This window comes from Leptonotus elevatus, chromosome 17 (genome assembly GCF_054856555.1).
Source record: "Leptonotus elevatus isolate MCC_2025b chromosome 17, RoL_Lele_1.0, whole genome shotgun sequence".
Lineage (NCBI taxonomy): Eukaryota > Metazoa > Chordata > Actinopteri > Syngnathiformes > Syngnathidae > Leptonotus > Leptonotus elevatus.
In genome coordinates this window covers 8,625,935-8,653,849 of record NC_141255.1, presented here as the reverse complement: position 1 = coordinate 8,653,849, position 27,915 = coordinate 8,625,935, and the positions used below count along the sequence as shown (strand labels likewise).

Here is a 27,915-nt window from a genome sequence, read left to right as displayed (position 1 = left end):
ATAAAAAGTATATTTAACAGGTTTGTGATTCAAACATTTACATTTAAGTAAATGGAAAAACATGTTTTCATGTTGAAAACTAACTTGTGTGTCACTACATTTCCCGAAAGCAGAGCTTGTCAGTTATTTTTTGTTACAATCCCCTAAGAAGAAGAAAATAAATGCAATTCAACACCAAAGCAAAAAATTATGTATTTAATTGAGACATTTCTTTTTGGTAGTTATGATGCATGCGTGTTTTGCTGCATAGCTTTCCAGAATGTCAGTATAATTTTCCAGTGCAAATTCATCATTAAAACAAGACATATTTTTTTCACGTAATGGATGGATGTATTTTATGCTTTGCTAATAACCTAGTTGAGGCCAGAGAAATGTCTTTTTTTTCTTCCTATGAGAATTCGGGCAACAAAGTGGGCTTTATGCAAACAGGTGCATATTTTGTTTTTTCTTGACAACCGTGCTTATTTTGTGTCCAAAAATTCCTCCGCCATGCGAAACTAGAGCTGTCACAATGCACAGCAAAAAAAATATTGTTGCACGTTTTCAATAAAAATGTGGCCGAGTCAGTTGACGTAAGTGGAATGCTTGACTTATTGTCTTGGGAAGTGGCAAAGGGAAAGGCACAAAGAAATGACAGTGGTTCAGGCAGTTTTGTTTCTTTTGTTCTCTGTCATATACACATGCACACATATGCATGCAAACGCAGGAGATCAACATCAAGACTGAGCAACCCGGCAGGGAGGAACAAACCGCACACGTTTTTAATTTATTTTTTAAATAATTATGCAGATATAAAAATAATAATAAAAAATAAAAAAAACACAGACGGGTTAAGAGGTAAGTGCTTTTTAAGTTTTAAGCTTTTATAATAAAATGTTCTATTTTTTTTTGTAAATGTGGAAACAATTGGTAATGTCTAAAAACACTTTTTACAAGAACATTTGAATTAATATCGAATTATGCATACGCCACAATTATTTTGTATTTAGCAGTTTTTTTATTGTATTTTTTTATTTTTACCTTAAGATGCATATTTTAAAATGTGTGACTTTCAATTTTGGGTGTAAAAAAAACCCATGAAATCCTTTATTGGGAAATTACTCATTTAAGTCTCATTTTACATTAATTAAAGTTTTTTTCATATGGCAAATAAATACAACGATTCGGGGGGAGGGGGGGTTGGCCACATTGGAATAAAATGTATATTACGTAACAATATATTTTATTTACAAGATATTGTATTTTACACACATTTAAGCAAAACATTGTAGGTATTTATAAGAAAAATACATTTAAAAAATAAATGATGTTATTGGAATACAATGTTCATATAATTTTTACATTTATTTTTTAATTTCCTTTATTTAATCAAGTAAAAAAATTAATCATCGAGATTGAAAATCTCTATTGCAAGAGTGACCTGGCCAAGGGGGCAGCAAAGACATAGTTACAATAATTTAAAACAAAATTACAGTCATACACCAGAAGCACATATCAATATTACAAAAGAAAATCACAATCATGTACCAGTGTAAAATAATTTAACAACACATTTCTGCCAATTTTACAAGCAGTCAGATTGTCCAATAGTATTTGTTTCCCTTTCTTTTCCAACAGACTTGCATTCTCCCAGAGTAAAAAGTTCTGACAGGGTCAGATCCTTTTCTTTTGTAAGTTATACCATGAAAAGGAAGCAGCATGTTTGAATGCTGTCTTACCTAGCTCTGTCCTGACCCTAGGAACAGTCATTTGAAGGATTTATGTTTTGAGAGCACAAACAATAGGTGGGTTTTTACACAAGTATATGCAAAGAAAAGATTTGTGGAGCCCAATAGTCACATTTATAAACAAAAATAAATCAGTGCAAGAGTCTGGGGAGATACAGAGATGGATACCAAGACAATTTGTCTTTTGGCTCTTTTGAAGGCAACGGTGTTGATTGTATTTGTATCCAGAATTTCTATAGGTCATTTATATTACTGGCAGTTTTAGATAAATTGTACTCAGATTTTGCCTTTTTGGTAAGGGAGGTACAATGATTCCTGAGACATCTAAACCTCAACCAAACAGCTTCAGACCCTGATTTCTTAGCTTTAGCTGAGGCAACATCTCTTTCCGAGTTGAGACATTTCACATAAAAATTGCAATATTGTGGAATAGAATGATGAAATGACACCTAAATTAGACAGCATTTTTAGACAAATTCACGTTATGGCCAAAAACATTAAATGCTTTACTGGGGAACATTCTGATTAATTTATGCCAAATACCACCCGAACTTTAAAAAAATAAAATAAAAAATAAAAACTGAAACAACGGCAACTGCAAAAATTATTTCAATTTCTTGGATTAACGGTGTGTTTCTTGGATTAACTGTGTGTTCACATTTTGCAGGCTCACAGACAGAAACAATGAGTGCTGCACCATGTTTATCAGCCTTGCTACTGTTTTACGGTAAATCTTCCATTTTGTGCTAAGAAGAAAATGACTGCTCACTTGAAATGTAGGCGACTAATCTTTCCAATCTTCATATATTCACCCAAGTTGTGGTAACAAGAAGTGGACAAGACACAACCGAAATAGCTACAACAACTGGAGTAGAAACAACAACCGGAATGGCGACAACAACTGGAGTAGAGACAACAACAGCAGTAGAGACAACAACCGGAATGGCGACAACAACTGGAGCCGCAACAACAACGGGAGTTGCGACGACCACAAGTGAAAAAACTACAACAGAAGGCGCGACAACAACCACTGGTGTGACAACTTCTGGAATTGCAACAGCAATCATAGTAGAGACAACAACCGCAAGTGGAACAGCCACTGGAGGTGAGACAACAACAGGAGTTGAGACAACAACTGGAGCCGCAACAACAACGGGAGTTGCGACAACTACCAGTGAAAAAACTACAACAGAAGGCGCGACAACAACCACTGGTGTGATAACTTCTGGAATTGCAACAGCAATCACAGTAGAGACAACAACCGCAATTGGAACAGCCACTGGAGGTGAGACAACAACAGGAGCCGCAACAACAACGGGAGTTGCGACAACCACCAGTGAAAAATCTACAACAGAAGGCGCGACAACAACCACTGGTGTGACAACTTCTGGAATTGCAACAGCAATCACAGTAGAGACAACAACCGCAAGTGGAACAGCCACTGGAGGTGAGACAACAACAGGAGCCGCAACAACAACGGGAGTTGCGACAACCACCAGTGAAAAATCTACAACAGAAGGCGCGACAACAACCACTGGTGTGACAACTTCTGGAATTGCAACAGCAATCACAGTAGAGACAACAACCGCAAGTGGAACAGCCACTGGAGGTGAGACAACAACAGGAGTTGAGACAACAACTGGAGCCGCAACAACAACGGGAGTTGCGACAACCACCAGTGAAAAAACTACAACAGAAGGCGCGACAACAACCACTGGTGTGACAACTTCTGGAATTGCAACAGCAATCACAGTAGAGACAACAACCGCAAGTGGAACAGCCACTGGAGGTGAGACAACAACAGGGGTTGAGACAACAACTGGAGCCGCAACAACAACGGGAGTTGCGACAACCACCGGTGAAAAAACTACAACAGAAGGTGCGACAACAAACACTGGTGTGACAACTTCTGGAATTGCAACAGCAATCACAGTAGAGACAACAACCTTAAGTGGAACAGCCACTAGAGGTGCCACAACTACTGGAGCAGAGACAACAACCATAGGTGCATCAACAACCGCGGGCGAGACAACCAAAAGTGACCTGGCGACAGGCACTGGAGCTGCAACAACCACCGGAGCAGCGACAACAACCAGGGATACAACATCAACCACAGTGGCAATAACAACTCGAAATTCAAACACAACAGTCGAATCAGCAACAACAACCAAAGGTGCAACAACTGAAGTAGCAACAACTGCAGGTTCAAGCACAACAATTGTCGTAGCAACAACTGCCGGGTCAACTACAACACAAGTAGCAACAACAACCAACAGTATGTCAACAACTGCAGGTTTTAATACAACAAGAGGCTCAACAACAACTAGTGTTGCAAACACAACCACTCTATCGACGACAACAACCACGGCAACAACCCCCACACCTGATTTGGTTGTAGTTGTCCGTGTGGTACTGCTTAAACCATACGTACCAGAACTTGCTGACCCCAATAGCCTGCAATTCAATGATCTTGCTCTGCAAATTTTCAACATTGTGAGTACAGTACATTTGTTTGGTGTTTCATTGTTTGTCAACACTGCAGCTAACATTTGCATTCTCGCTACAGTATGACCCAATATACAGAAGGCGCTACACAACATACAATCTCTGTATTGTTCGACGCTTCAGGTAATATCGCCTGCGAACCAATGCCAATGTCGTCATTTAACAATGTCAATAACGCATCACTACTGCAGACCTGCCGTGGCCCTGATACGAATGGAAAACACAGAGGTGGATGTGGATATCTTGTTCAACAACAACAGCACATCCGGTGAAGTGATTCCTAGCGCAGGCGACGTAGCCACAACGTTACAAGAGACCTTGGCTGACCCCAACAACACCTTCAACCTCACCTTTGATCCTCAGTCCATACAAGTCATTGGTAAGCTGTTGCCCGTCCAGTCTTGGTCCACTTCTGAATGAATCTGCTTAATGTTTTGCAATGATATTCACAGAGAGTAACACAACCACTGTTGCACCAACAACTGCAGTAGCAACAACTGCAGTAGCAACAACAACTGCAGGTTCAAATACAACCAGGGGCGCAACAACAACTGCAGGTTCAAATACAACCAGGGGCTCAACAACAACTGTAAGTTCAAATACAACCAGGGGCTCAACATCAACCAGAGGTTCAAATACAACAATAGGCTCAACAACAACTGCAGGTTCAAATACAACCAGGGGCGCAACAACAACTGCAGGTTCAAATACAACAAGAGGCTCAACAACAACTGTAGGTTCAAATACAACAAAAGGCTCAACAACAACCAGAGGTTCAAATACAACCATTCTATCACCAACAACTGCAGTAGCAACAACTGCAGTAGCAACAACAACTGCAGGTTCAAATACAACCAGGGGCGCAACAACAACTGCAGGTTCAAATACAACCAGGGGCGCAACAACAACTGCAGGTTCAAATACAACCAGGGGCGCAACAACAACTGCAGGTTCAAATACAACAAGAGGTTCAACAACAACTGTAAGTTCAAATACAACAAGAGGCTCAACAACAACCAGAGGTTCAAATACAACAAGAGGCTTAACAACAACCAGAGGTTCAAATACAACAAGAGGCTCAACAACAACCAGAGGTTCAAATACAACAAGAGGCTCAACAACAACCAGAGGTTTAAATACAACAAGAGGCTCAACAACAACTGTAGGTTCAAATACAACAAGAGGCTCAACAACAACCAGAGGTTCAAATACAACCAGTCTATCAACAACCACAACTAAGGCAACAACGACCACAACCACAACAACGACCACCACAGCAACAACGACCACCACAACCCCTGCGCCACCTGATAGGGTTATAGCTCTCGTTGCGGTATTGATTGTACCATACGTACCAGAACTGGCCAACCCCAACAGTCAACAATTCATTGCTCTTGCTCTGGAAATCTTCATCATTGTGAGTACATTGTTAGTTTGGTGTTTCATTGTTTGGCATCACTGGAGCTAACATTTGCATTCTCTGCACAGTATGACAACTTATACCGAGAGCGGTACTCAACCTACAATCTCTGTATTGTTCGAGGCTTCAGGTAACATCGTCTTCGAACTGATGCAGATGTCGTAATGTGACAATGTGAATAACCCATCGCTAATGCAGACGCGTTCAGACGCGAAATGACAACACCGAGGCGGTGGTGGACATCTTGTTCAACAACAACAGCACATCAGGTGAAGTGATCCCCAGTGCAGAAGACGTGGCCACAACGTTACAAGACACCGTGAACGACCCCAACAGCAACTTTACCCTCTCCTTTAACGCTGAGTCCATACAAGCCGCCGGTAAACCATCATTCGTCCAGTCCTGATCCACTTCTGAATACAGCCGCTTAATAGTCTGCAATTGATATTCACAGCGATCACGACAACCGTTGCGCCGCCGACGAGCTCTACCACCGCTGAGGCACTCACGACGCGACGGTTGACATTCCGCTCAGCGGGAGAGCAGTTCACCACGGATTTGTTGGATTCATCTTCAGCAGCATTTATCAGTCGAGCCTTCGTTATCGAGGGAACGGTAAGCACCAGAGCTCGCACTTACTGATATAAAACACTTTGAAATACCTTCAAATGTCAACATTTCTATCATAAAATGCCTGAATTTGTAGTATTTCATCAGTGTTTTGGTAGTACTGCATATGACTTAAGCCTGTGCTTATGTTTCCACAGCTTAGACCTTTGTACGTAAGGGAATTCTCTTCATTCCGCACCTTGAACGTGGCTTCATTCAGGTCAGTTGTCGCTCAAGACGCTATAGCAGATAATACAGATTCAAGGCGTACAATTGTGTCTTTTCCATTTGGCAGTAACGGCTCCATCATCAACAACGTGGACATGAATTTCGCATCCAGCTCAGTGCCCATCAACGCTGCCATCGTTAGCGTTTTGGTGAACGCTGCGCCCGACATCACGGCCTTTGACGTGGACACTCGTTCATTTTTGTGGATGGCGGGCGTAAGATATTAGAAAAGTGTCCATTTCCCCTTCAGGTTAGTTAATGGAATCAATGTCAATGTTCTTTCTTGTTTTTTGTTTTTACAGAAGTTTCAAGTGCAGTGAGCCACAAGACGAACCTCATCAGCGCCTCCTGCCTGGTGCTGTTGTCATGGTTACTGGCAAAGCAGCAATAATTTCGCTTTTTTGACATCTGCATCCAAGGGAACAGATGCTAATATGAAAAATACTGTTTGTTTGTTTTTTTAATATCATGATTCACAAATTCATGTGTGGTAGTACAAGCACTTTAAATCTGCCAAATGATTACATTTTTCTTATAAAATGCCAACAACTCAACTTGCAGTATTTATTTTGTGTTAACGACAATAATACAATTGAACTATAACTGAGGGAACATTTTGCTTTCATGACAAAATGTATTAATTAATAAATAAAAGGAAATCTTTCTTTTAAAATGCCAACATTTGTCTTATATTTCACCAGTCTGGTAGCTATACGATTTTTAAAGTGACAAATTATGCAGTAGTTCCTGTAAAAGCGTGATGTAATTTTCAGTTGACACAAAGTGTTTATTTTCAAATTTGAATAACTTAGTGGGGCTGCGTGGCACTTACTAGCGGAAATAATCATAATTATTATTATTGTTTTTATAATGAACAGTCAAATGAGAATGTTCTTGTAAAATGCTAACATTTGTCTCATATTTCACCATTGTCAAAGTTATAACTTTAAACGTGCCAAATGATGGAAATATTCTCCTAAATTGTATCATTTGACTAATTTTGAAACAATTTTCTCATAAAATAGGGACATGGTTCTTGTAAAATGGCAACAGCGAACATCGACGGCCAAAACCTCTGGTGCATTTCCACCCCGAGGACACCCTTACAAACCGGTAACTTATGACATTGTACTTGTATTGTTTTCATGAAAATAAAGCAACATTGCATTCATCTAAGCACGTGTGTTATTTGCATTCACATTCCTCCAACACGCAATTGATATATATATCAGCACAGATCCGGCAGATTGTAAGTGAACCGGTGGAACCTGTGGAAAACAAAACAAAGGAATTGGCAGCCAAACGACAAAAGTTGAATGTTTTTCCTTGTACGATTGCAACTTTATTGTATTCTCGTACTACTAAAACCTGCCAAATGTTGACCTTTTTATTGCAATTTCATACCTCATAAAGTGCAACATGTTCCTCTTAATTCCAATAATTTATTCTTCAAAATATTAATACCAAGAATGACAATAATGCTCTCGCAATTGTGACCTTACAGGAAATACAACTAAAATAAATAATGATATCGCCACCAAGTATTTCATGTGCTCTGTGATTCCCAACCCGGGTCAGAATACGGGTGGCCCAAAATGTTGCTATTCTGGTGTGTTGTAATTTCCCACGAAAGCACGTTTCGAATCCCTGGTTCATTGTATAATCCAGGGGTCACCAACTCTGGTCCTTAAGGGCAGCATGTTTTAGATGTTTCCCTCCTACAACGCCCCTGATTCAAACGATAAGGATCGTTATCAGGCTTCTACAGAGCTTGCTATTGAGCTGATCATATGAATCAGGTGTGTTGGAGGATGTGCCCTGAGGACCGTAGTTGGTGACCCCTGGTATAATCGGTTAGTCATATTTTTGTGTTTTCATTACTGTGAGCGTGGGCAGGAAATGACTTTGCAGATGATCCGGGCAAAGGAATGAGCACTTGCTGCCTCTTCTGCTCTTCCTGTGACGTTTACTTTTGTTTGACATTGCACAGACACGTTTGTCTGGACTTTGTCAAACTTTTGCCGCATCGAGAGAAGCCGTCAGAGCAGGGTTTGATCCAGGCTGCCGTGCAATTCTGAAGCAAAATGTGTTGAAGTTGAGAAAAACAAAAACTCAAGTTGCTGTATTACAAGGTTTTTGTAAGACGAGATTAAACTAGAAATGTTGCCACAAAAATATGTCATACAACAAGAACACAAATAATTTCCATTGACGAACAATGGTGCATGAAATGTTGCAAGGAAGAGAAAAAAAATAATTCAGAGAAAAAGAAAAGCCTAGTTTTGTAAGGATAGTCGTAACAGGAAAAAGTTCACAAGAATAATGTTGTAACATAAGGAGAGTTATAAGTTATTTTGTGAGAAAATAATTGCATTAGTTATTTTAATATATAAAATATATCTAAGCAATTTTTGTTTGTTTTTTTATTAGAAAAATTGCAGAATTTGGTGAGAGTGTGAACATAAAAAGTCATACTAAGAAAAAAGATAGTTTAACAAGACATGGATTTTTTTTGGCCTTTTTTTTATTATTAAAAAATATACAAAATATATACACATACATAAAAGTATACTACTACTACTAACGTAACTGACACGCCCATAAAAAAGTCTATAATTGCGTATATTTATGGTTAAAAAAAAATACACACAAACATTTTAAACTTATAACATTGGCCTTAAAAATAAATGGCCAACAGATTTGATTTTGTCAAAAATTACTTAAACGTGCACGTACATGCATGTGGTGAACACGGTCTCAAAAAAGTATTCTGTTTAAAACTCGGGCAAAAACGTAGCTCCTCCCCAACATACAGTATGAAGCTTGCTTAGCAGACGAGCTAATGGTTACCAATTTAACAACCGGTCGCTAATTTGAGCAAACGACAGCCAACTCGACACTCTCATTCGTTGACTCCCACGTCACTCACCAGGACAGGTCCCACCTTTTAAAGTCACAGACACTAGTGTAGAACGTGCGGATGGCGACCTCAAGTGGACAAAAATAATACCTGCACTTAACATGCATATTTTGTACTATTGTTATGCATAAAGCTTAAAAATATCCATCATTACATTATGTATAGCGCTTATATAGACAGTAAATAATAAAAACAATAATTAGATGCTGACTACTTTGCGGATTTTTTATCTATCAAACCAAGGTCTCCGAAAGGTTTGGAGCCTCACTAGCATGAAATAGACTCCCGATTGGGGGGGGGGGGGGGTCTCTGCCGTTGTAATGTCCAACCACCCCCACCAATCCACCCTTTCCTCTCCTCCAGGGACAACGAGCAACCATCTGCGAGTAAGGGAACACCGCCGGTTGGGAAAGGGTGGGTGGTGGGGGGGGTCCATCTGGAGGGACCAAAGTCAAACCAACAGACACATAAAAGGCAGGAAGCCATGAAACAATCAAAGTCAAGCAGCGACAGGTCGCCCTATGCCATCTATAAAAAAAATAATCCGCCCCTTTGACTATTGTAAAATGTGTGTTTCTTTGTGTGTACTAGCCTTCAGTGTGTTTTTAAATTAAATAACACCGTCAGGTTCCTTACGGAGTACCGTGCAATATAAAAGTAAAGCCTACCTAGTATATGCAGTGTCTCGGTGTCTTGCCATAGTTTGGCTTTCAACTCTCGATCGACATACCCTTTAAGTAATACAATGCCGTTCTCTAAAAAGTCTAATGAGATTGAAGTTGTTACATTCAAAATACGCCGTAATATAAGAAGAATAAAGACTTGATAGGAGACAATTGGAAAAAAATACTGATAAATTAAAATGTTGCGAGTTACCTTGTCAAACTGAAGTCAAAATATAACAAAATTAAAATGATAATATAATTTTTTGGTTGATTTACTGGAATAAAGTCACATTTTTGCAAGAGAAAATCGTAACATAACGACAAATGGAATTAGAGTCCACAAAACAATTAGCAATAAATCTTGTTTAATCATTTAATAAAAGTGAATATTTACAGCAGGTCAATCAAAAGCTGTGATATAATAGTGAAGTCATAAATCTGACATCAGAATAAAGGTGTCTTTTCTAGTGAAACAAAGCTCTATTTTTGAAATTCACTTGTCTTCTATATCGCAACTTTATGACTATCTTGGAAAAATACGACTTAATTCTCATAAGATTCTGATTTATTAATCCGAGAAAATACGCCTCTGTTCTTGTAAAGGTTACAGCTTTTTTTTCATTATTCTCACATTAGCCTACAATTTATTTTCTTTTTTTAAATTCTCAATATATATGTATTTTTTAATGGTAACATTCTGACTTTTTTCCTCCCTCAAAAATGGATAACTTTTAGAATAGTATGGCCTGGACCCAAAATGTTTGCCAACCTCTATTTAACATCAACTTACATGCGTTCCAATGTAAGTGGGGGGTTTGGGGATGGAAGGGGGGCGTTATGTGACTTTGCCCCTGACGCTTGTAACCCCACGCTCCGCCACTGCGCGTCCGTCGGAGCCGGTTGGTGTCTGTGTTATCTCCGCATGTTTGACAAGAGAGGAAGTGTTTGCCTGATCTCTTTCTTCCTCCCTCACTCTCTTCTCTGAATCTAATCCCACACACAATAAAAAAAAGAAATAAAAAGTGGCCGTCCTGTGATTCGCGCGCGTTGCACGTTGTTTACTTTTTCTTGCTCGCTTCCGCGCATTAGTCTTTTTTTTTTCTTTTTTCTCTTTTTTCCCCCTGCCATATGGGGGACCGTCGCGCTATTGTGGATATATAGAGGCAGAGACACGCCATGGAGGAGGACATGATGGAAGCGTGGTTGGACGACCACCTCGACTTCACGCACTCCTACTTTGTCAGGAAAGCGTCCAGGTAAAAGCGAGCGACGTGCGCGTGCGTGCGTGCCTGTTGTTGTTGTGTTTTAACGCGCCTTTATCGCGCTCAAGTGTGCTCCTGCTTGCAATGTGCATGTTACATGAAAATTGCGCAGGGGTCATTCAATGATTAACTTTTACTGCACGCTGTTTTTAATTCGTGCTCTCCAATGCGTCCTCGTGATAATTAGGCAACAAGGTAAATATGTGTGCACTTTCAATCACTGGCCGCCTTTTTAAAAACACTTAACACATTATTAAGTTTGTGTTGAAGAGCATAATCATTCGAGTGAAAAGTGTGTAATTCCACATTTTGCGACTATATAGGCTACATTTTCGTCAAATATGGCAAATAAAAATGATCATTTTAAATATCAGTTATGCACAAATTATTTTGATTTTAAGGGTTGTAGATATACATTTCATGTTAAAACAATAAATTATCTGTGTTTTGTTAAAAAAAAAAAGAGGCAATATTTGCTTGACAAAATATAATTTAATTCGACAAATCATATGCTAACCTTAATAGCAACGACGCTGAAAGGATATTGTTAATGGGATAACAGCTAAATTTGCCACTTTTGACTGAAAAACAAAAAAAATCTAATGATAATATTATGAAACAGGCTACTTTTTTGACCAACATGCGTTAAAGTAGATAGCAACGACAACGGAAATAAAAAAAAGTCTAAACACCCCTGTTCAAATGGCAGGTTTTTGTGGTATTAAAAACTTTTTCCAACGTTAATGTGACTGCCTTTATTAACATTTTTTTCCAATCTTTTCAAGAGTCGGAGTAAACACCTGAGATAATGCGGTTGCACAAATATGCACACCCTCATAAAACTGGCAAAGTGTCTGGCTGTTTTCAGAATGAACTAATCACATTCAAACTCATGTTCCAAAGGACTCAGCACAAATATGCCACCATGTGAAGTCCCTCTGAGTAACCCCAAATAACTTTGAGATGTTCAAGGAGGCTTCTCCCGACTATTTTTGTAGTCAGCATCTGAGGGATCTCACTATTCAAAGGTATCAGTCAGGAGACGGGTACAAATAAATTTTTAAAGGCAGTGAGTGACATTACCAAGAACTGGACGTCCCTCCAAAATTGATGAACAAGTACACTCACATAAGGTAGGCTGCCAAGAGACAAAACTTGATCTCCTGTCTTCTTTATAAGTCTGGGCTATGGGACAGAGTGGGAAGGAAAAGCCTACTAGAACATTAGAATTTTACCTGGGTTAATCAGAAGCTCTTTAAAACTGTACTACAACTTTACTGTTTTGCTATTTAGACCAAGCTTTGGCGACATCTTTGGAAAACTCTGAAAGAGCACAAAAAATGCAAACGTTTTCAGTAAATGACTGATGGAGTTGTTGATGATCAATGAATTGACTTTTATGCCTTACTAACAGGGACATGGTGAATGCCTGGTTCGCTGAATGTGTCCACGCCATCACACCCGCCTCCAAAGACAATCCGTCCTCCCGGGATCCCGCCGTGCTTAGCGTTTTGGACAGTCACTCCCCCGCAACCACCGCAGTTCCCAACCAACCCTCCGGAGCCCCGACTCGCAAAATTTCCGCATCGGAATTTGACCGCCCTCTCCGGCCCATCGTGGTGACGGACGTGGAGGGCTCGGTGACGTTTTTGAGTGACGTAGACCACAAGAGCGTCCCCACGTGGGGCTCTGGGATGCTGGACGGTGACGGCGGAGGTGGAAGCGCCAAGGTGGGGAGCGGCGGCAGTAACCGAGGCGATCGTTGCGCTCGACTACTGGAGCTGGTGAAGGACGTTTCCAGCCATCTGGACGTGACAGCACTCTGCCACAAGATCTTCCTACACATCAACGAGCTCATTGCTGCTGACCGCTACTCACTATTTCTGGTGGGGTGGGGAGATAATATACTCTTAAAAACAGGATGTTTCTTCTCACAATAACACCTCAGGGCATTGCCACTTTTTCATTGACTTGTGTCAATGGAAAAAGCCCAAATGTGTGGTTTGGGTCGGATGAGTTTGGAGGATAGGATCCATCATACCAGCGACCATAGTTTAGATTAGTGGTATTGAAGGATTGTTTTGTCCAATCAGATCTCAGGCTCCATTTGGTGCCATAGTTGCGAAGAGCAAAAATCTGCGATAATTGATGCTCCCCCTAAAGAGGTTTAAAATTGCCTGGAGATGCCACAAAATGGATCCTCAATTCACATCAACATAGTTCCTTGGTACCATGATACCGCAAGATTGGCCTCATGGGCACAAAAATAACTAGTGAGTTTTGCAACGAATAACGACTCAACCCCGCCCCCCATAAAAGAAACAGGTGACTTTGTGAATGCTCCATTAGCGAGGGGAACGTTTCTTTAAGCAACCAGTTTTCAAATACGCATTGCAGGTCTGAGAAAAACAAGTCCTTTTACCATGCACCAAAATACGAGTGTTACATATTGTAGTTTAGCGACCTCAATCAGCCATGTTCTATCAGCCTTGTTAAATAGCGAGTAAAGTAATGGGAATCAAACTCGGGTCATCTGGTTGGACGACAAATGTTTAACTTACTAAGCTAACAGGCCAGTATAAATCTTAAGTGTTTTTTTTTTTTGTGTGTTCACAACTTTACATGTACTGTGTGTCAATTTACCGTCACGGACTAACGGTTGAGGTTAGGAGAAGGCACAGTGAGCTTGTAGACTGCTACAAAACACGTAGTCAACACTAAATCACTGGTCAAATAGCTCAGTCAGATAAACACTCGTCTTCGGACCAAAGACTGGCCGGACCGGGTTTGAGAGTCGGTTTTGGACTTTTGCGCTCTTTAACATGGCCGATAGAGGCCACTAAACTAAAATACGCAACACTTGGTGGTAATTTGGCACCTTTTCAAAATGACCTATGTGGTTGTATTTATTGGACTGACTAATGCTAACTGTAGCGGTCCTATCCCAGGAACCTCTACAATAATCCAGAGGGGATGAATTTAGTTGATCTTGGGTTACAATAAAGAGACACATAGCAGTCACTTTAAGGCGACAGCAAGGCGCTATAATAGGCCATTTTGTTTGGGGTTTCAGGTGGGCGAGGACAGCTCCAACACCAAGTTCCTGATCAGCCGCCTGTTTGACGTGGCCGAGGGATCCACGCTGGAGGAATCGTCCAGCAGCAGCATCCGACTGCAGTGGAACAAGGGCATTGTGGGACACGTGGCCGCCACGGGACAGCCGCTCAACATCAAGAACGCTTATGAGGTAACACGTTGACGCTTACACGTTACCCAAATCGTTGCCCGAATGTTTAGCAGCAGTTTTATATTCATGTTGTAAACATTGAATGAAAGCACATTGTGTTTTCCCGGCATCCTTTCAGTGCCTTCATCATCCCTCCTGCAGTTGATTAAGCATGTTCCTCTGATTGCTCTGTCCAATTAGTGCACCCCCTAATGAGAGTGCTCTTGAATGTTTAAGTGTGTTTATCATTATTTATCCAGTTCAAACAGGCTCATGCAGCGGTCTGCATCAACTTCAACTTGTCAAACAGATGGACTCACATTAGATTTAAATCAAACTCAACCCCGCAGAATTTGATAAGATTAAGGACATGCATTGTGACAGTTCAAAGTTCACGATTTGTTTGGGGTCAAATTCAGATGGCTGTTCGCACATTTTCCTGAATTATGCTAATTTCTCATACAGTCATTGAGTGGATGTTCAGGTCAATCATTTAAGCCGGATCTTTGCTTTTCCATTGGGCATTTTAAATGTTTTTATTCTGGTTTGCCCACCCCAGGACCCCCGATTCAACGCGGAGGTCGATATGATCACAGGTTACAAGACGCAGAGTATTCTGTGCCTCCCCATCAAGAACCACCGAGACGAGGTAATGACAGTATTGTGCTATCATAAAAACAAAAACCCACAAATGCTCAATGAAAGTGTAACGGAATGAAGAGTCTCAAACCACCCAATGGCAGGTTGTTGGAGTGGCTCAAGCTATCAATAAGAAAAATGGCAAGGATGGAGCCTTCAGCCAACAGGATGAAAAGGTACGAAAACTCCCATTTGATTATTTCTTGGTTATTCTGACACTCACCAGCAGTCGAACACGGGGTAACCACTCGTAGAATATTCATTACGTCACTCCGGAATCGAGGAATCATTTGCCATCAATCTCAAAACACGTGTACAGTTCGGTTGCCCCCCCCCCCCCTCCCCCATTTGTTGTTGGCCCCGTTACCACTGCTACTGCACGATCGGGGTAACCCAGTTGCAATGTTCCGATTATTGAGAGTGAATGAGAATATTCACTAAATGAGAGTTTCGCAAGAATACCTTGGTAATGTTACGACAAACAAGACACAATGTTACATGAAAAAAAAAAGTTGTGATGTTAGAATTTTATGAGAAGAAAGTTAATCATTTAAAAAATATGTTTTTCTCACAAAACAGGACTTCTCAGCTTACTTGGCCTTTTCGGGCATCGTTCTGCACAATGCCCAGCTCTATGAGACGTCCCAGCTAGAAACCCGACGTAATCAGGTACACTAATCTTCTCGTTATGTACATTGATATACCTTACGTTGCATTCATGCAAATAATGATTTGCTCAGGTGCTGTTGGAACTGGCCAATCTCATCTTTGAGGAGCAGCAGTGTCTAGAGGTTTTACTAAGGAAGTTTGTGGGAACCATCCTGTCCTTCATGCAGGCCCAGGCTTGTACGGTCTTCATTGCTGAAAACGACTCCACAGAGGTCAGCACCACAGTGACCCTAGAACACCTCTGGCGGGCCTCATATGGGCCACGAGCCATAGGTTGTCCATCTTTTGGCTTTCAGAACATTTACATGCCTGAAGGAAAACATCCTTCTCAAAACTACTTAGCCTTGCCAGTGACCCCAAGTAAAGTCCAAACATTGAAGGATCTTTTTCTATTTAAAGCCCTTTTTATGACCCAAGAGAGTAACGGGCTGCAAGGATTGGGAGCAAAGTTTTCCTAAACAAGAAAAAAAAAAAAGTGATTAGTTTATCTTTAACATCCTGTTAAAATGGGAAAAGAATCTTTTTTTTTGTGAGTGCATGTTGAGCAAAAACAAGTCCCTATAAGGTGGGCGGGAGCAGAAGAAAGACAAGGAATGTTGAAATAAACTCCCAATCTGGCAAGGCTTAATGCGTAATGGAGCATTGCTTGTAACTTGGACAAGTTGCATTGTCTTAATGGCTTCATTGGAAGAAATAAAGAGGTGATTTGTCTTGTAAAAAGTAACTAAAAGGAAAGACTTTTGTCCCCCCCCCCCCCCCTCCCCAGAACCCCTTTTCCAGTGTCTTTCATATGGAATATGACGGGCAGGGTGAAGTCCTAAATTCGCCCAACAGGTAAGGCTGAACGCAAAGGGTGAAGCCATTACATTTGATTCCGTATAATTGAACAAGAAAGTTGGATTGTCATAAGAAAAAGAAACAGATGCAACTCTACGAGTAAGTCGAAATGATACGGGATTAATGTCGTAATGTTACGAGAAACAAGTTGTAATGTTACAAGAAAAAAATGTCTTGTTACTAGAAGCAAGTGTTGAAACTACAGGAATAAAGTTGCCATGTTATGCGAATGAAGTCGGAATTTCCACACACAAAAAATGCAGCCAAAATATGACAAGGCAAGTTATACGACAGAACCAAGTCTGACTTTGTTTCTATGACTATATTCTCTCGTAGTTTGTTTTTGCCCTGAATAATACTTTGGAGCATGCCCATTTACAGTAGACTGTACAGTTCCCCCTTTGGCAAACTGATACAGATATGTAATCCGACAGCCATGCTAAATGAATGAAAATATAAAATGTGATCATTTTTTCTTTTAATGATGAACATTTTGCTGTAAATCTCCTCAGAGAATCTCCTTGTGTCAACCAGATCAACTACATGTACGCTCAGTATGTTAAAAACACCATGCAGCCCCTCAACATTGCCGATGTCAACAAAGACCAACGCTTCCCCTTAACGGTCTGTATTTAATCGTTTTTTGGGGCTACTTTATTTTTCTTACTACAAGTAAAGTCTTTTGTTTTATCTAGCAGTGTGAAAAGCAACACCAGACCAGCAAACAGACAAAGAGTTTGCTTTGCACTCCTATCAAGAACGGCAAGAAAGACAAAGTCATAGGTAGGAGCTCTGGTTGATGGATAGGATACGCTGCAACTATCAGATTAAGATCGTTACAGCAATAAAGTTATGTTACGGAGTGTTACGAGAATCAGTTTGCAATGTTCCAAGAGGCAAGTCACAATATTACAGGGCTAAGGTGTCAATTTTGAGATATCAAAGAAACATCCGCGTGTGGTAGGTTGCTGCCAATTGGTGAACAAGATGGATGAAGTGTCGGGCGCCACAAAGACGTTCAACAGGAACGACGAGCAATTCTTGGAGGCCTTTGCCGTTTTTTGCGGCCTTGCCATCCAGAACACGCAGATGTACGAGACCGTGGAGAGAGCGATGGCCAAGCAGCAGGTCACTCTAGAGGTCGGTGCCCGCCGTATGTTGTCAGAAATCCCAAATTGAGCCTCTCATGCACGACTACTGCTGTCTGCAGTTAACTAATTTTTTTTATTTTTATGCTGCTGGTGTGTTTTGCAGGTCCTTTCATATCACGCTTCTGCTGCTGCAGAAGAATCCCAGTGGCTACAGGTAACCAATATACTTAATTGGAGTATATGGCCCACTCTTTGCAGAATTGTTTTATCTTGGTCATATTGGGAGGGTTCTTGAGTATAAACTGCCTCTCTAAAGTCATACTACAGTATCTCACGTGGATTCCTTTTTAGCCATGCAGAGTTGGACTCGGGATGTTTAGGGAATTTGTCCTGCTAGAACTGGTAGCTGGATGTCCACCTGCAGAATTTTCTGGTTGGCAACAAGAATTCATTGTTCCATTAATAACAGCAAGTCGTCCAGACCCTGAAGGGGCAAAATCAACCCCAGGCCGTAAAAACTGTCACCATCATGTTTGACTGTTGGCAAGATATTCAAGTCAGTTGCTAACAACTTAAAAAAAAAAGTTTCCAATTTTTGTCTCAATCCATAGAATATTTTTTTCATAGTCTTGGGGATGATTAGGATATTTGTTGGCAAATCTGAAACGAGGCTTTGTGTTATTTTCACCTCATTACCAATAGTTTTGACTTTGGAACTCTCCCACAGATTCCCTAATGGGTCTTTCTTCTGGTCGAGTCATTAACACTGATCTGTACTGAGGTCCGTAAGGCCTGCAGTTCTCTGAATGGTTTTGTTCTGGGCTTGATTGTGACCTTTTTGGGCGAATCTTCCCTGCACTCTTGGGAGTAATTTTTTGGGAGTCCCAAAGCACTCTGATCTTATCTGATCACTCTGTTCCTCATTTGTTCTTGAATTTCTTTGGCTTGTGGCAAGATATACTGTATTTATTTTTGAGATCTTGTAAGCCTACTTCACTTTGTCTGGTACTTAGGTAGGCACTTAAGTGATTTCTTGATTCAACAGATCTGGCGGTAATCAGGCCTTGGCGGAGCCTTGTGAACTAGACCTCAAATTTCCAAAAACAGTAAACTCATAATTTAACAAAGGGGATTACTTTATCACATAAGGACAGAAATACTTGTTGTTACATACCCCCACCCACGTTTTTTTTTTTTTACACTGCAGTAATTGTTAACCAGTATACATGTGTCCACTGGGCAGGCAGCCACAATCCCGTCGGCCCAGTCGCTACGACTTCCGGACTTCGGCTTCAGTGACTTCGACTTGTCGGACACCGAAACCACGTTGGGTACCGTGCGCATGTTTGTCGACCTCGGCCTGGTGCACAACTTCCAGATGAGACACACGGTACGTGTCATAGTCAAAACAATTCATCAACGCGGATGAACAATAACAATGACTTCTACATTTTAGAATTTATGCCAGTGGATTCTGAGTGTGAAGAAGAACTATAGGAAGAATGTGGCCTATCATAACTGGAGACATGCTTTCAACACTGCCCAGTCTATGTTTGCTCTCCTTAAATCGGGGCGCTTGCAGGTTAGTGAGGTTGTATTAATGGTGTAGCAGCACATCGTGCACTGTTAAGGCCGTTTCTGCACAGGTGAGCCAGTAAAAAAAGCACATTTCAAAATAGCTGGCATTTGTTTGCTGACAGAATCGTCTGAGGGATTTAGAGATTCTGGCTTTGATGATCGCGACTCTCTGCCATGACCTGGACCACAGAGGTGTCAACAATTCTTACATACAGAGGTAAAAAAAAAAAAAAAAAAGAAGGGAAAAAAAGCTGTATAAGAGTGACAAAGGTACACAATATAAGTCAGCCACTGGGTATTACTATTTAACATATGTTAAATTATTAGGAGTGAGCACCCACTGGCACAGCTTTACTGCCACTCCACCATGGAGCACCACCATTTTGACCAGTGCCTCATGATCCTCAACAGTCCAGTAAGTGCACAATTACACTGAATAGGAGCCTTTTTATTCCCTTGCTGACACATACATGGTGCTAATTCTCTGACTGTTCCAGGGCAACCAGATCCTGAGTGGCCTTTCCCTGGATGAGTACAAATGCACTCTAAAGATGATTGAGAGGGCTATTTTATCCACCGACCTGGCTCTGTACATTAAGTAGGTACAAAACAGTGCAAATACAAACGAAGTAGGGGAAAGATAATGTCCAATTCCCAATTTCTTACCAATAAAATATGCATTATTTTTAACTATTCATGTAAATAAGTTTATCCTATTCTCTTGTGACTTTAGTGTTCTAATTTAAAACGTGTTGCTAATTATTCCCTTTTCATAATTTTCTGACTTATTTCACATATAATTTTTTTCTCGTAAAATTGCAACTTTTGCCCCATAATTCGTCTGTCAACAGGAGACGCGAGGAGTTCTTTGAGCTCACTCTTAACGGGCAGTTTGTTTGGGAGACTGATCACCACCGAGACTTACTTAGGTGAGATCAACTCATCGAGCCATGTGGGATCATTTTTATATACCGGTACCGTACATACTGCCCCTACATTCACAACAGTTCTGCATTTCCCCATTCAGGTCAATGCTGATGACTGCATGTGATATATCAGCAATCACCAAGCCCTGGCCTGTACAAAAGAGGGTAACCAACCTATACTGGAGAAGAAATATGATAAATCGTGAAAAACATAAGAGTTTGTGCCAAAACATTATTTAGTTGCTTGTGAAACTTACAAAAAAATTATCCAATGTGAGGATAGGTTTGCACTCATGTTCCAACGTTTACCCTGTAAAATTACGACTTAATTCTCTCTTCTTCTTTTTTTTATATAGTTGTCTATCTAATATTAGTTTACATTTTCTGATTTTTTTTGTTATACTATTAAAACAGCTTTATTATTGTATGTGTTTTCCCTTTTCACTTGCAATTGCACAAATGTATTCTCATACATGCCTGATATTGTTGAACTCTATCCTTCTCTTCACCGTGAAGACCGCAAAAACAAAAACAAAAACTAGCCTTGCACAAGGTATCTTGCAGCTGCGTTCCAACTATTTTATCTCCCTGGTGATCTTTGTTAGTCTGCACCTTGTTAGGAAGCGCAAGCCTAGTGGAAAAAACACTGAGCCAGTCATTTGCAAATTATGTTTGTTAACATGATGCAAGCACTTATTTAAGAATAATTACTTGAATTAAAGTTATGTTTAAATTGCATTTTTTTCTTGTAAAATTTATATTTCTCATAAAAGACATTATTATTGTTGTTCTTTTTACATTTTGTGCCTAGCTAGTATATAATTGAAACTTTTGCCCCATATTTTTGGGGATCATCTTCCATTTAAGTTTGAAATTCTACACTTTGTTTGTCCATTGCAGATCGCAGAGCTAGTGGCAACTGAATTCTTCGAACAAGGGGACAAAGAGAGACTAGAACTGAACATTGAGCCCAGTGTAAGGCAGCAATATCACAACTTAGGAATTGCATCCTTTAGTTTTCATTATGATAACACACGTAGCTACAATCTCATTTTGTTTCAGGACTTGATGAATCGGGAGAAGCGAGATAAGATTCCCAGTATGCAGGTCTCCTTCATTGATGCCATCTGCACACAATTATATGAGGTAATTTACTGGTAAATGAATAAACGGCTCCGAAAATAAATGGATGGATGGATAAAAATATGATAGTCATGATACAGTCATTCTGTAATAATATACGTATATAATGTAAACAAAACTATTTAAAAATATATCTCTGGCTTTTTAACTGTTTAAGCACGAAAACACCTGTGGTTGAAATTTGGACACAAAAAACATGCAATACAATATATCAATAAATCGTGATAGGGTCATAGGAATAACAAACAGCAAAAATTACAAGCTTACTGATTTTCTGTTGAATCGTGATAACATTTTGTTAATAAGATGGCGATAGAGATGATTGATCATTGATTGATCACTGTCCCCCACTTTTTTTCATCTCAGACCTTGGCGGGCATGTCTGAGTATTGCTCCCCTTTGCTGGAGGGATGCCGGACCAACCGTCAGCATTGGAAGTCCTTGGCCGAGGAGTACGAGAAAGGCCTGGTTAACAGTCTGGTGTGATTGCCAATGAGGATGCCCATGTGGCTTGTTCACATTCGTCCTGTCTCACTCATTTGATTCAGACTCCCCCCTCCATACTTTTTTTTCTAAGGTGATGGGGGAGGGGAGGTTGTCATTTTACAACTTATAGTTAACAGAGCCATCATGAACAGCAGCCTACTGAACTAACTAAGACGAATGATACTGCGATAGTTCGCCAAATATATTTTAGAGCAATTGTGCAATATACTGGATGAAAACCATCAACAGTATATCACAATATCGACAATTAGTGCAATTGCGGAGTAACAACGCAATGCGATATTACGATATTTGGCCAATGATGGCATCACAATACAGAGATTGTGTGGGATATACTGCAACTTATCTGTTAGGTGTGGAAATCATACACTAACTTCCAAATACAAAATGGTTGTGACGCTTTAAATCACAGTCTCGCTGTACCGAAACGATGTGATAAATTATTAGTATCAACTGATACATAACAATGTTGGCTCAGATTAAAAAAAGGAAAAAGAAAACAAAAAGCCAATTTCCTTGTTCATTGCATGTATTTTCAACCATGGTAAAGATCTGTGGTTACCATGGTGATGTGTTGGCGTATCGGAGGACCAGCTAGGTCTCATCGTGCAAAACAGTTCGTGTGCAGTGCTTCTCACAAACACAAGTCATTGGTCACTATTGTCTTATTTAGTCATTAAAGTATACAGTACAGAAGCTATTTATTATTTTTCACCGAGTGGCTTTGAACTCATAGCTAACACACGGGAAAAAAAAAACCTTATAAACATTGGGATGCGGATTATATCCACAAACTACTGCTGTGTCACTCTCACAAAGTACAGTCAGCCTTGCATATTTATTTGTTTAATATATTTATTAGTTGAATGTATATTATCTTTTTTTAAAGCACTTTTCCAGAATAATTATTTTAATTTGGTCTTTTTCATACTCATTAAACAAAAATGCTTTTTTTTCACTGCCTTGTCATAAAATCACAAATGCATTTTTGAAAGTGTACAGTGATTAAATTCAACATGGATTGACAGCCTGGATTTTGTAATCAGTTAGTTACAATAGGATTATCCGGACCTACCTCTCCAGTGACATTGCCCCATGAAATAAATTCTGTTAAACGTGTTTTTGCCTTTTTAATGTCACACCTCTGATAATAGTTATTTGCAGCAGATCATTAAAAAGGAACACAAAGAAACACATGTTGAACTTAGCCTTGTGCTTACCTTCTCATGCTTGCTTTACGGATGTTTCAAAAAGTCCAAGATGTTTGTGTTAAAGCAGGGGCGGGTGTACAAGTTGTAATTTAATAAAAGCCATACTAAATATGTGAAAAAAATATGTTTATTATTATTGTATGCGTGGGTTAGATGTTTGGGGTTTTTGTTGAGTTTTGGTTCTCGTCGCCCACCCCGGGCTTTAAATGCGTTTTAAAGAGGGCACGTCTTCTTGTAAGTGACCAGGCTGCACACCTTGTGGATGGTCGTGGTGAAGGAACGCAAGTGCACCTCCTCTGGTTGGCTGATGCGGTGCGCCCCAGACTCCTCCCACTGTTCGGGAATGGCGAGGTCTTTGTCGGTGTAGATCAGGAGGTTGAAGCTGCCTGGTATGGGGGAAAAAAAAGACGACATGAGCCGAGGTGGCCGTTGGGGGGGGGGGGGGGGTAATATGCAAGTGGACGACTGGTCTTACATGGCGTTTCCAGCAGGGGTAGGAAGGTCACGGAGGCAGTGATCTGTCGGAGAACAGCGCGGATTTCACCCTGGATCATTTGAATGGGTTTTTCTCGAGGGGCACTAACAAACAGATCACAATCAATACTTGCATTACAGTGAAACCCATATTCAAGATTCAGATTTTTTTTTAACCTGTCACTGAACAGTTCACATTTGTTGCCATTTTATGCTAAACCGTACTTTTTTCATTCACAAGGGAAATTCACTGCTCCAGTAAAGAAAAAGCAAAGGAATAAAGGCATTATTTTGGCACCGTCAGGTGGCATATCAGCTCCGAGCAACTATGGTGAAGTGAACGGAGAGCTTCAGTGTGCTTTGCCACCATCTTGTCGCATCTGGTTGCCTAGTAACTCTGTTGAAGTGTGTTGGAATTTTTTATGAGACAAAAAAATACTAGGCTGCCATCTTGTGGCATCCATGGTATAATGGAAACTTTTATATTGTCTTAAAACGCAATCATTTGAGTAATTTCAATACACAAGAAGCCTACTTCATTCATATGTACTGTATGTAAAATGAAAAGAAATTAATTGCATCATACCTCTAGGAGCATATTATGTACATTAATTTTTTTTTTCTGGTTAACTGATCACTGAAGTTTTTCTTTTTTTTTTGCCTCAGTGGGTGTTTCTACCGGAACTGGAAACTGTTATTGACCGCACCTGAACTGTCATCCCTGCCGCACGCACACTGTACGCAACAGGTTATTGTTGTATGTTAAATGATTAAATCATTACAACATTAGAAAGTTTAGTTTCAACAGAAGATGTGGAATTACGACACTACGTTCCGGTATGACATCACAAAAGTGTTAACTTGCCTTAGCCCCTACAATACGCTCTCAAATTGAACCGTACCATAAGAAATCAAATTGTTCCACTTTAAAATCGAACCATCCTTGAATCGAATTGCATCCCATGTATTGAGATACGTATCGAATTGTCTTTTATTGGAGAGATGCACACCCCTAGAAGATATTTTCTCCCTGCTGGCTATTGTAAGGACTTTTGTGGGTATTAGGTAAGTAGTCAAATTAATATGGCGGCACCCACCTGCACTCCATGGCCGACTTGTCGCACTCGATGTCAAACTGCCAGCGCTCCAATACCTCGTCCGTATCCAGACATGTGATCACCAACACCAGCTTTTGAACCGTGCAGTTGAGCAGCCACTCTGTACCACGACATAGGAATTGCTATAATATGCGGTGATATGCAAACCTGAGTTGTTGTCCTTAGTTTGAGTTAGAGTGGTGTTTTGTTTTCCCACAAGTCAGAAATCTTACAATTCCCAGCAGAGTGCGCCCATTTACAGGTAGGCCTGAAGGTGCGCTCTGCTATTGGTGTCAAATATTAAAGGGGACCAACCCATTGTGGAAAATATATGTTTTTAATGTTTGCAAGTAATGCAGTAGTTTAATCTATGAAGTAACTGAGTGACTTTTAGGGCAGTGAACATCTAGAAACCTTCCATCCATACCCACATCAAGAGGCATCTGCTGGACCCTAATACGGTGAAAATGTACTTTTGAAGGAGGTCAACTATCATCAATGTAAGCATAAGCTTACTTTTTCAAGTCGTTAAAAATCAACCTTTTAGGTCCTGGAGCACCGTAAAACCTATCACAAACACACACATCGATCTTCCCAGTGCAGCCCACAATTAAAAACAATTGCACTTCGGAGGGCATGAATTATGCAAAGCCCGGATCATAGGTGAAAACGCAAATGTTACAAGTTGTACCTCATGAGTGCCAGCACCGTATTAGCACAACTGTATTGAAGTAAGAAACATCACACTCTGTCAACTTACCTTTAAGTTGTGACACCACGCAGTCAAGATAGTTCTTCAGTTCAGAATTTGACGTCACTTGGAGACTCATGTCATACTGGCTGACTCTGGTGAATTGCTCCGGAGGATAGATGCCGCGCTGGTACAAGATACTGTTGATGCCATAAGCTGTGGAATGAGTATAAAAATAAATAAATGTCATCATAAAACTCATCGTGATTCACTGTGATGATCCCCAATGCATCCTTAACGCCCAGAAAAGAAAATCTGTGGTTCCGTTTCAGCACTTATAACAATGCATCAATCATTTGATCAATTATTGATCCTTATAAGGAATGAGCGGTTCATTATTATTCTTTTGGCATTTAAATTATGTTCCAAGTTAAGTCACGGGTGTCACATAGCATTTTTTTTGTCATCAACGTATCATATATATGTCCCTGCGATCTATTTTGAATAGTTTTGAATGGGTTTTCATCAAGAAATGTCTGGCAAGATTTTTTAAATCGTGTAATGTATTCAGTAGTACTGGGGTCCAAAGAGGATGAGACAAATACTGTACTTACAAAAGAAGTCAGCCACAAGCTCCGCGCTTCCTTTGAGAGTGATACCTTTCAGTGTGCTGGTCATTGTTTGATTTTCGTCGCTATTTGTCCTTCTTTTTAAAAGCTTTAAAAAACGTGCACCGTGTTTTCTTTCTTGCTAAAGTTGCTAAAACGCTGCCCGCGGTTTTGTTTGAAAATGTCCTACGCATGCGCAAGAAATTATTTTTTCTTCTTCACCTCTAATGGCGTCTACACTACTGTTTTAATGACGTATAGCGCCATCTGGCGTCGTTTTTGCAATGCTTGTACAGTACAGTATTTCATTTAATTCATTTTTCGCGCCAATATGAAACATCGGAAAGTGACGGTACCACTCCGCCACCTGGAGACCAGGATGCTCAGAATTGTCAATAGAAGTTTTTCAAAGAACTAAATAAACCACAGCCTAATAATAGTAATTAATAATACCCCACAACTAGTTTTCATAACAGCATATTAGGGCAACATGACTGCAAGACTTGTCGCAAAGAAATAACTTAGTTATGTTTTTTACAAAATAATAGCGAATAATTTAGCTAATAATAGCTTCATGCCTGCTGCTTTAATACAAACCACTTAAATCTTAACAGCTTTTAAGATTTTTTTTAATGAAGTTAACCTTAAGGAGCAAATCAATATTAAAATGGGAGCTTCAAATTGTGCAAAAAAAAAACTAGTTAACATGACTCCCTCTCAGGCATTATGCTACAATTAGTAAATAAATAGACTCACAATAACCAAACAGACCAAGGGCATGAGAATGAATAAGACTCACTGGCAAAAAGTTACTTTTCACAGGCACTTGACAATTTCAAACATCCGGGCATTTCCGATATTTCCACAATACAACTCAGGGCAAATGCTTCGACCACCGACGACGTATTGGATTGCTTTTGCCTGTGACTACTAGCATAATACAAACCAGACAAAAATGACAGTTCATCACATTTTAAAGTCAAAATAATCCCAACAAATCAAATTAAAATGATTTTAAATCCAATGCTTTTCATTGCACAGACCACAGAGAGCTTCCTTTCACCGTTATTAGTTGTACCCTGTGCTGGTCATCACGTTATCTTATTGATTTAGCGTAAAGCGTTAAACTAGCTAAATAGGTGGCCATTTGACTAATTTATGCTCAGTTGTTTGTGCTGTATGAGACTGCTAGGTCGGGTGTATAAGCGCACGCGACGCATATTGCCAACCCCCCGCCCTTGCATTTAATCGTGCATCTTTTCTAAAAGATTGTGTCAACATTGACCTGTTCTCAGTAAACTGTTTATAAAAAAAAAAAAAAAAAACTTTCCAAAGGGCACTTTTTTGCGAGGGCTGAGAGGGGCAAGGGTGCCAGCACCTGCACTATGGGTCTGCCTGTGCACGCCAGTGCCTCAGACCATACTTTAAGTCTACCTACAAAGAATTCCTACGTTTGAGAAGTTCTTTTTTAAATGAAAGAACACTGAAAATTCGAAACTTCTGCACATTGTCCCACTTCAATCCCCTCAAAATTGTGCATGTTAAAGTTAGTGTGTGTTGCCTTCAGATTTGAATGCCTCGACTAGTGATCCCCCCCCCCCCCAAGATAAAGCCGATTGGTTGCTTTTTATTTGTTTGTTTTGTCTTGAGATACGATCAAAAGTCTGAAATACAAGTCAGTGCGCTTCACACCCCGAGGCTAGATTAGATGGCGGCAGCAAACTTCACAACATGCAAGTGACACGACCATCAATTCACATTGGTTTGATTGCAGTAGTATAAATACCAGGTTGTGGCGCTACTTCACCACTGAGATAGCAATAAGTCATGTTTTGTGCTAATCTTTTTTTGTGTTTCACTTATTTAGTGAGATTGAGTGCGC

The 27,915-nt window shown here is 40.2% G+C and overlaps 3 protein-coding genes across 4 annotated transcripts; 2 read left to right on the top strand and 1 right to left on the bottom strand.

Annotated features, from left to right (window-relative positions):
* The first annotated feature begins 637 nt into the window (after positions 1 to 637).
* LOC147159675 (uncharacterized) lies at positions 638 to 7,162 on the top strand. Its single transcript, XM_086060137.1, is given in 13 exon segments — positions 638 to 837; positions 2,395 to 2,454; positions 2,545 to 4,220; positions 4,294 to 4,355; positions 4,424 to 4,611; positions 4,685 to 5,649; positions 5,721 to 5,782; positions 5,851 to 6,032; positions 6,107 to 6,267; positions 6,420 to 6,481; positions 6,557 to 6,675; positions 6,678 to 6,704; positions 6,792 to 7,162. Coding segments are annotated over 13 exon segments (3,810 nt in total). The 5' UTR covers positions 638 to 680; the 3' UTR covers positions 6,881 to 7,162.
* Positions 7,163 to 10,997: 3,835 nt separating this feature from the next.
* pde5ab (phosphodiesterase 5A, cGMP-specific, b) lies at positions 10,998 to 23,071 on the top strand. Of its 2 annotated transcripts, none has more exons than XM_086059844.1 (22): positions 10,998 to 11,330; positions 12,751 to 13,222; positions 14,410 to 14,583; positions 15,122 to 15,211; positions 15,306 to 15,377; positions 15,781 to 15,870; positions 15,942 to 16,082; positions 16,637 to 16,704; positions 17,220 to 17,331; positions 17,406 to 17,490; positions 17,672 to 17,847; positions 17,962 to 18,012; positions 19,042 to 19,188; positions 19,255 to 19,380; positions 19,499 to 19,593; positions 19,704 to 19,791; positions 19,874 to 19,974; positions 20,228 to 20,305; positions 20,404 to 20,467; positions 21,203 to 21,277; positions 21,365 to 21,448; positions 21,812 to 23,071. In XM_086059844.1, the coding sequence occupies exons 1-22, from the start codon at positions 11,251 to 11,253 to the stop codon at positions 21,929 to 21,931; spliced, it is 2,589 nt and encodes an 862-aa protein (XP_085915970.1). In that variant the 5' UTR covers positions 10,998 to 11,250; the 3' UTR covers positions 21,932 to 23,071. The 2 variants fall into 2 exon arrangements, with proteins under 2 accessions (XP_085915970.1, XP_085915968.1); XM_086059842.1 differs by having other exon boundaries at positions 17,403 to 17,490.
* mad2l1 (MAD2 mitotic arrest deficient-like 1 (yeast)) lies at positions 23,070 to 27,304 on the bottom strand. The gene is made up of 5 exons (XM_086059845.1): positions 26,040 to 27,304; positions 25,495 to 25,641; positions 24,735 to 24,855; positions 23,639 to 23,742; positions 23,070 to 23,549 (listed from the first exon to the last, which is right to left on the bottom strand). The coding sequence occupies exons 1-5, from the start codon at positions 26,101 to 26,103 to the stop codon at positions 23,377 to 23,379; spliced, it is 609 nt and encodes a 202-aa protein (XP_085915971.1). The 5' UTR covers positions 26,104 to 27,304; the 3' UTR covers positions 23,070 to 23,376.
* Between the last annotated feature and the right edge of the window lie 611 nt (positions 27,305 to 27,915).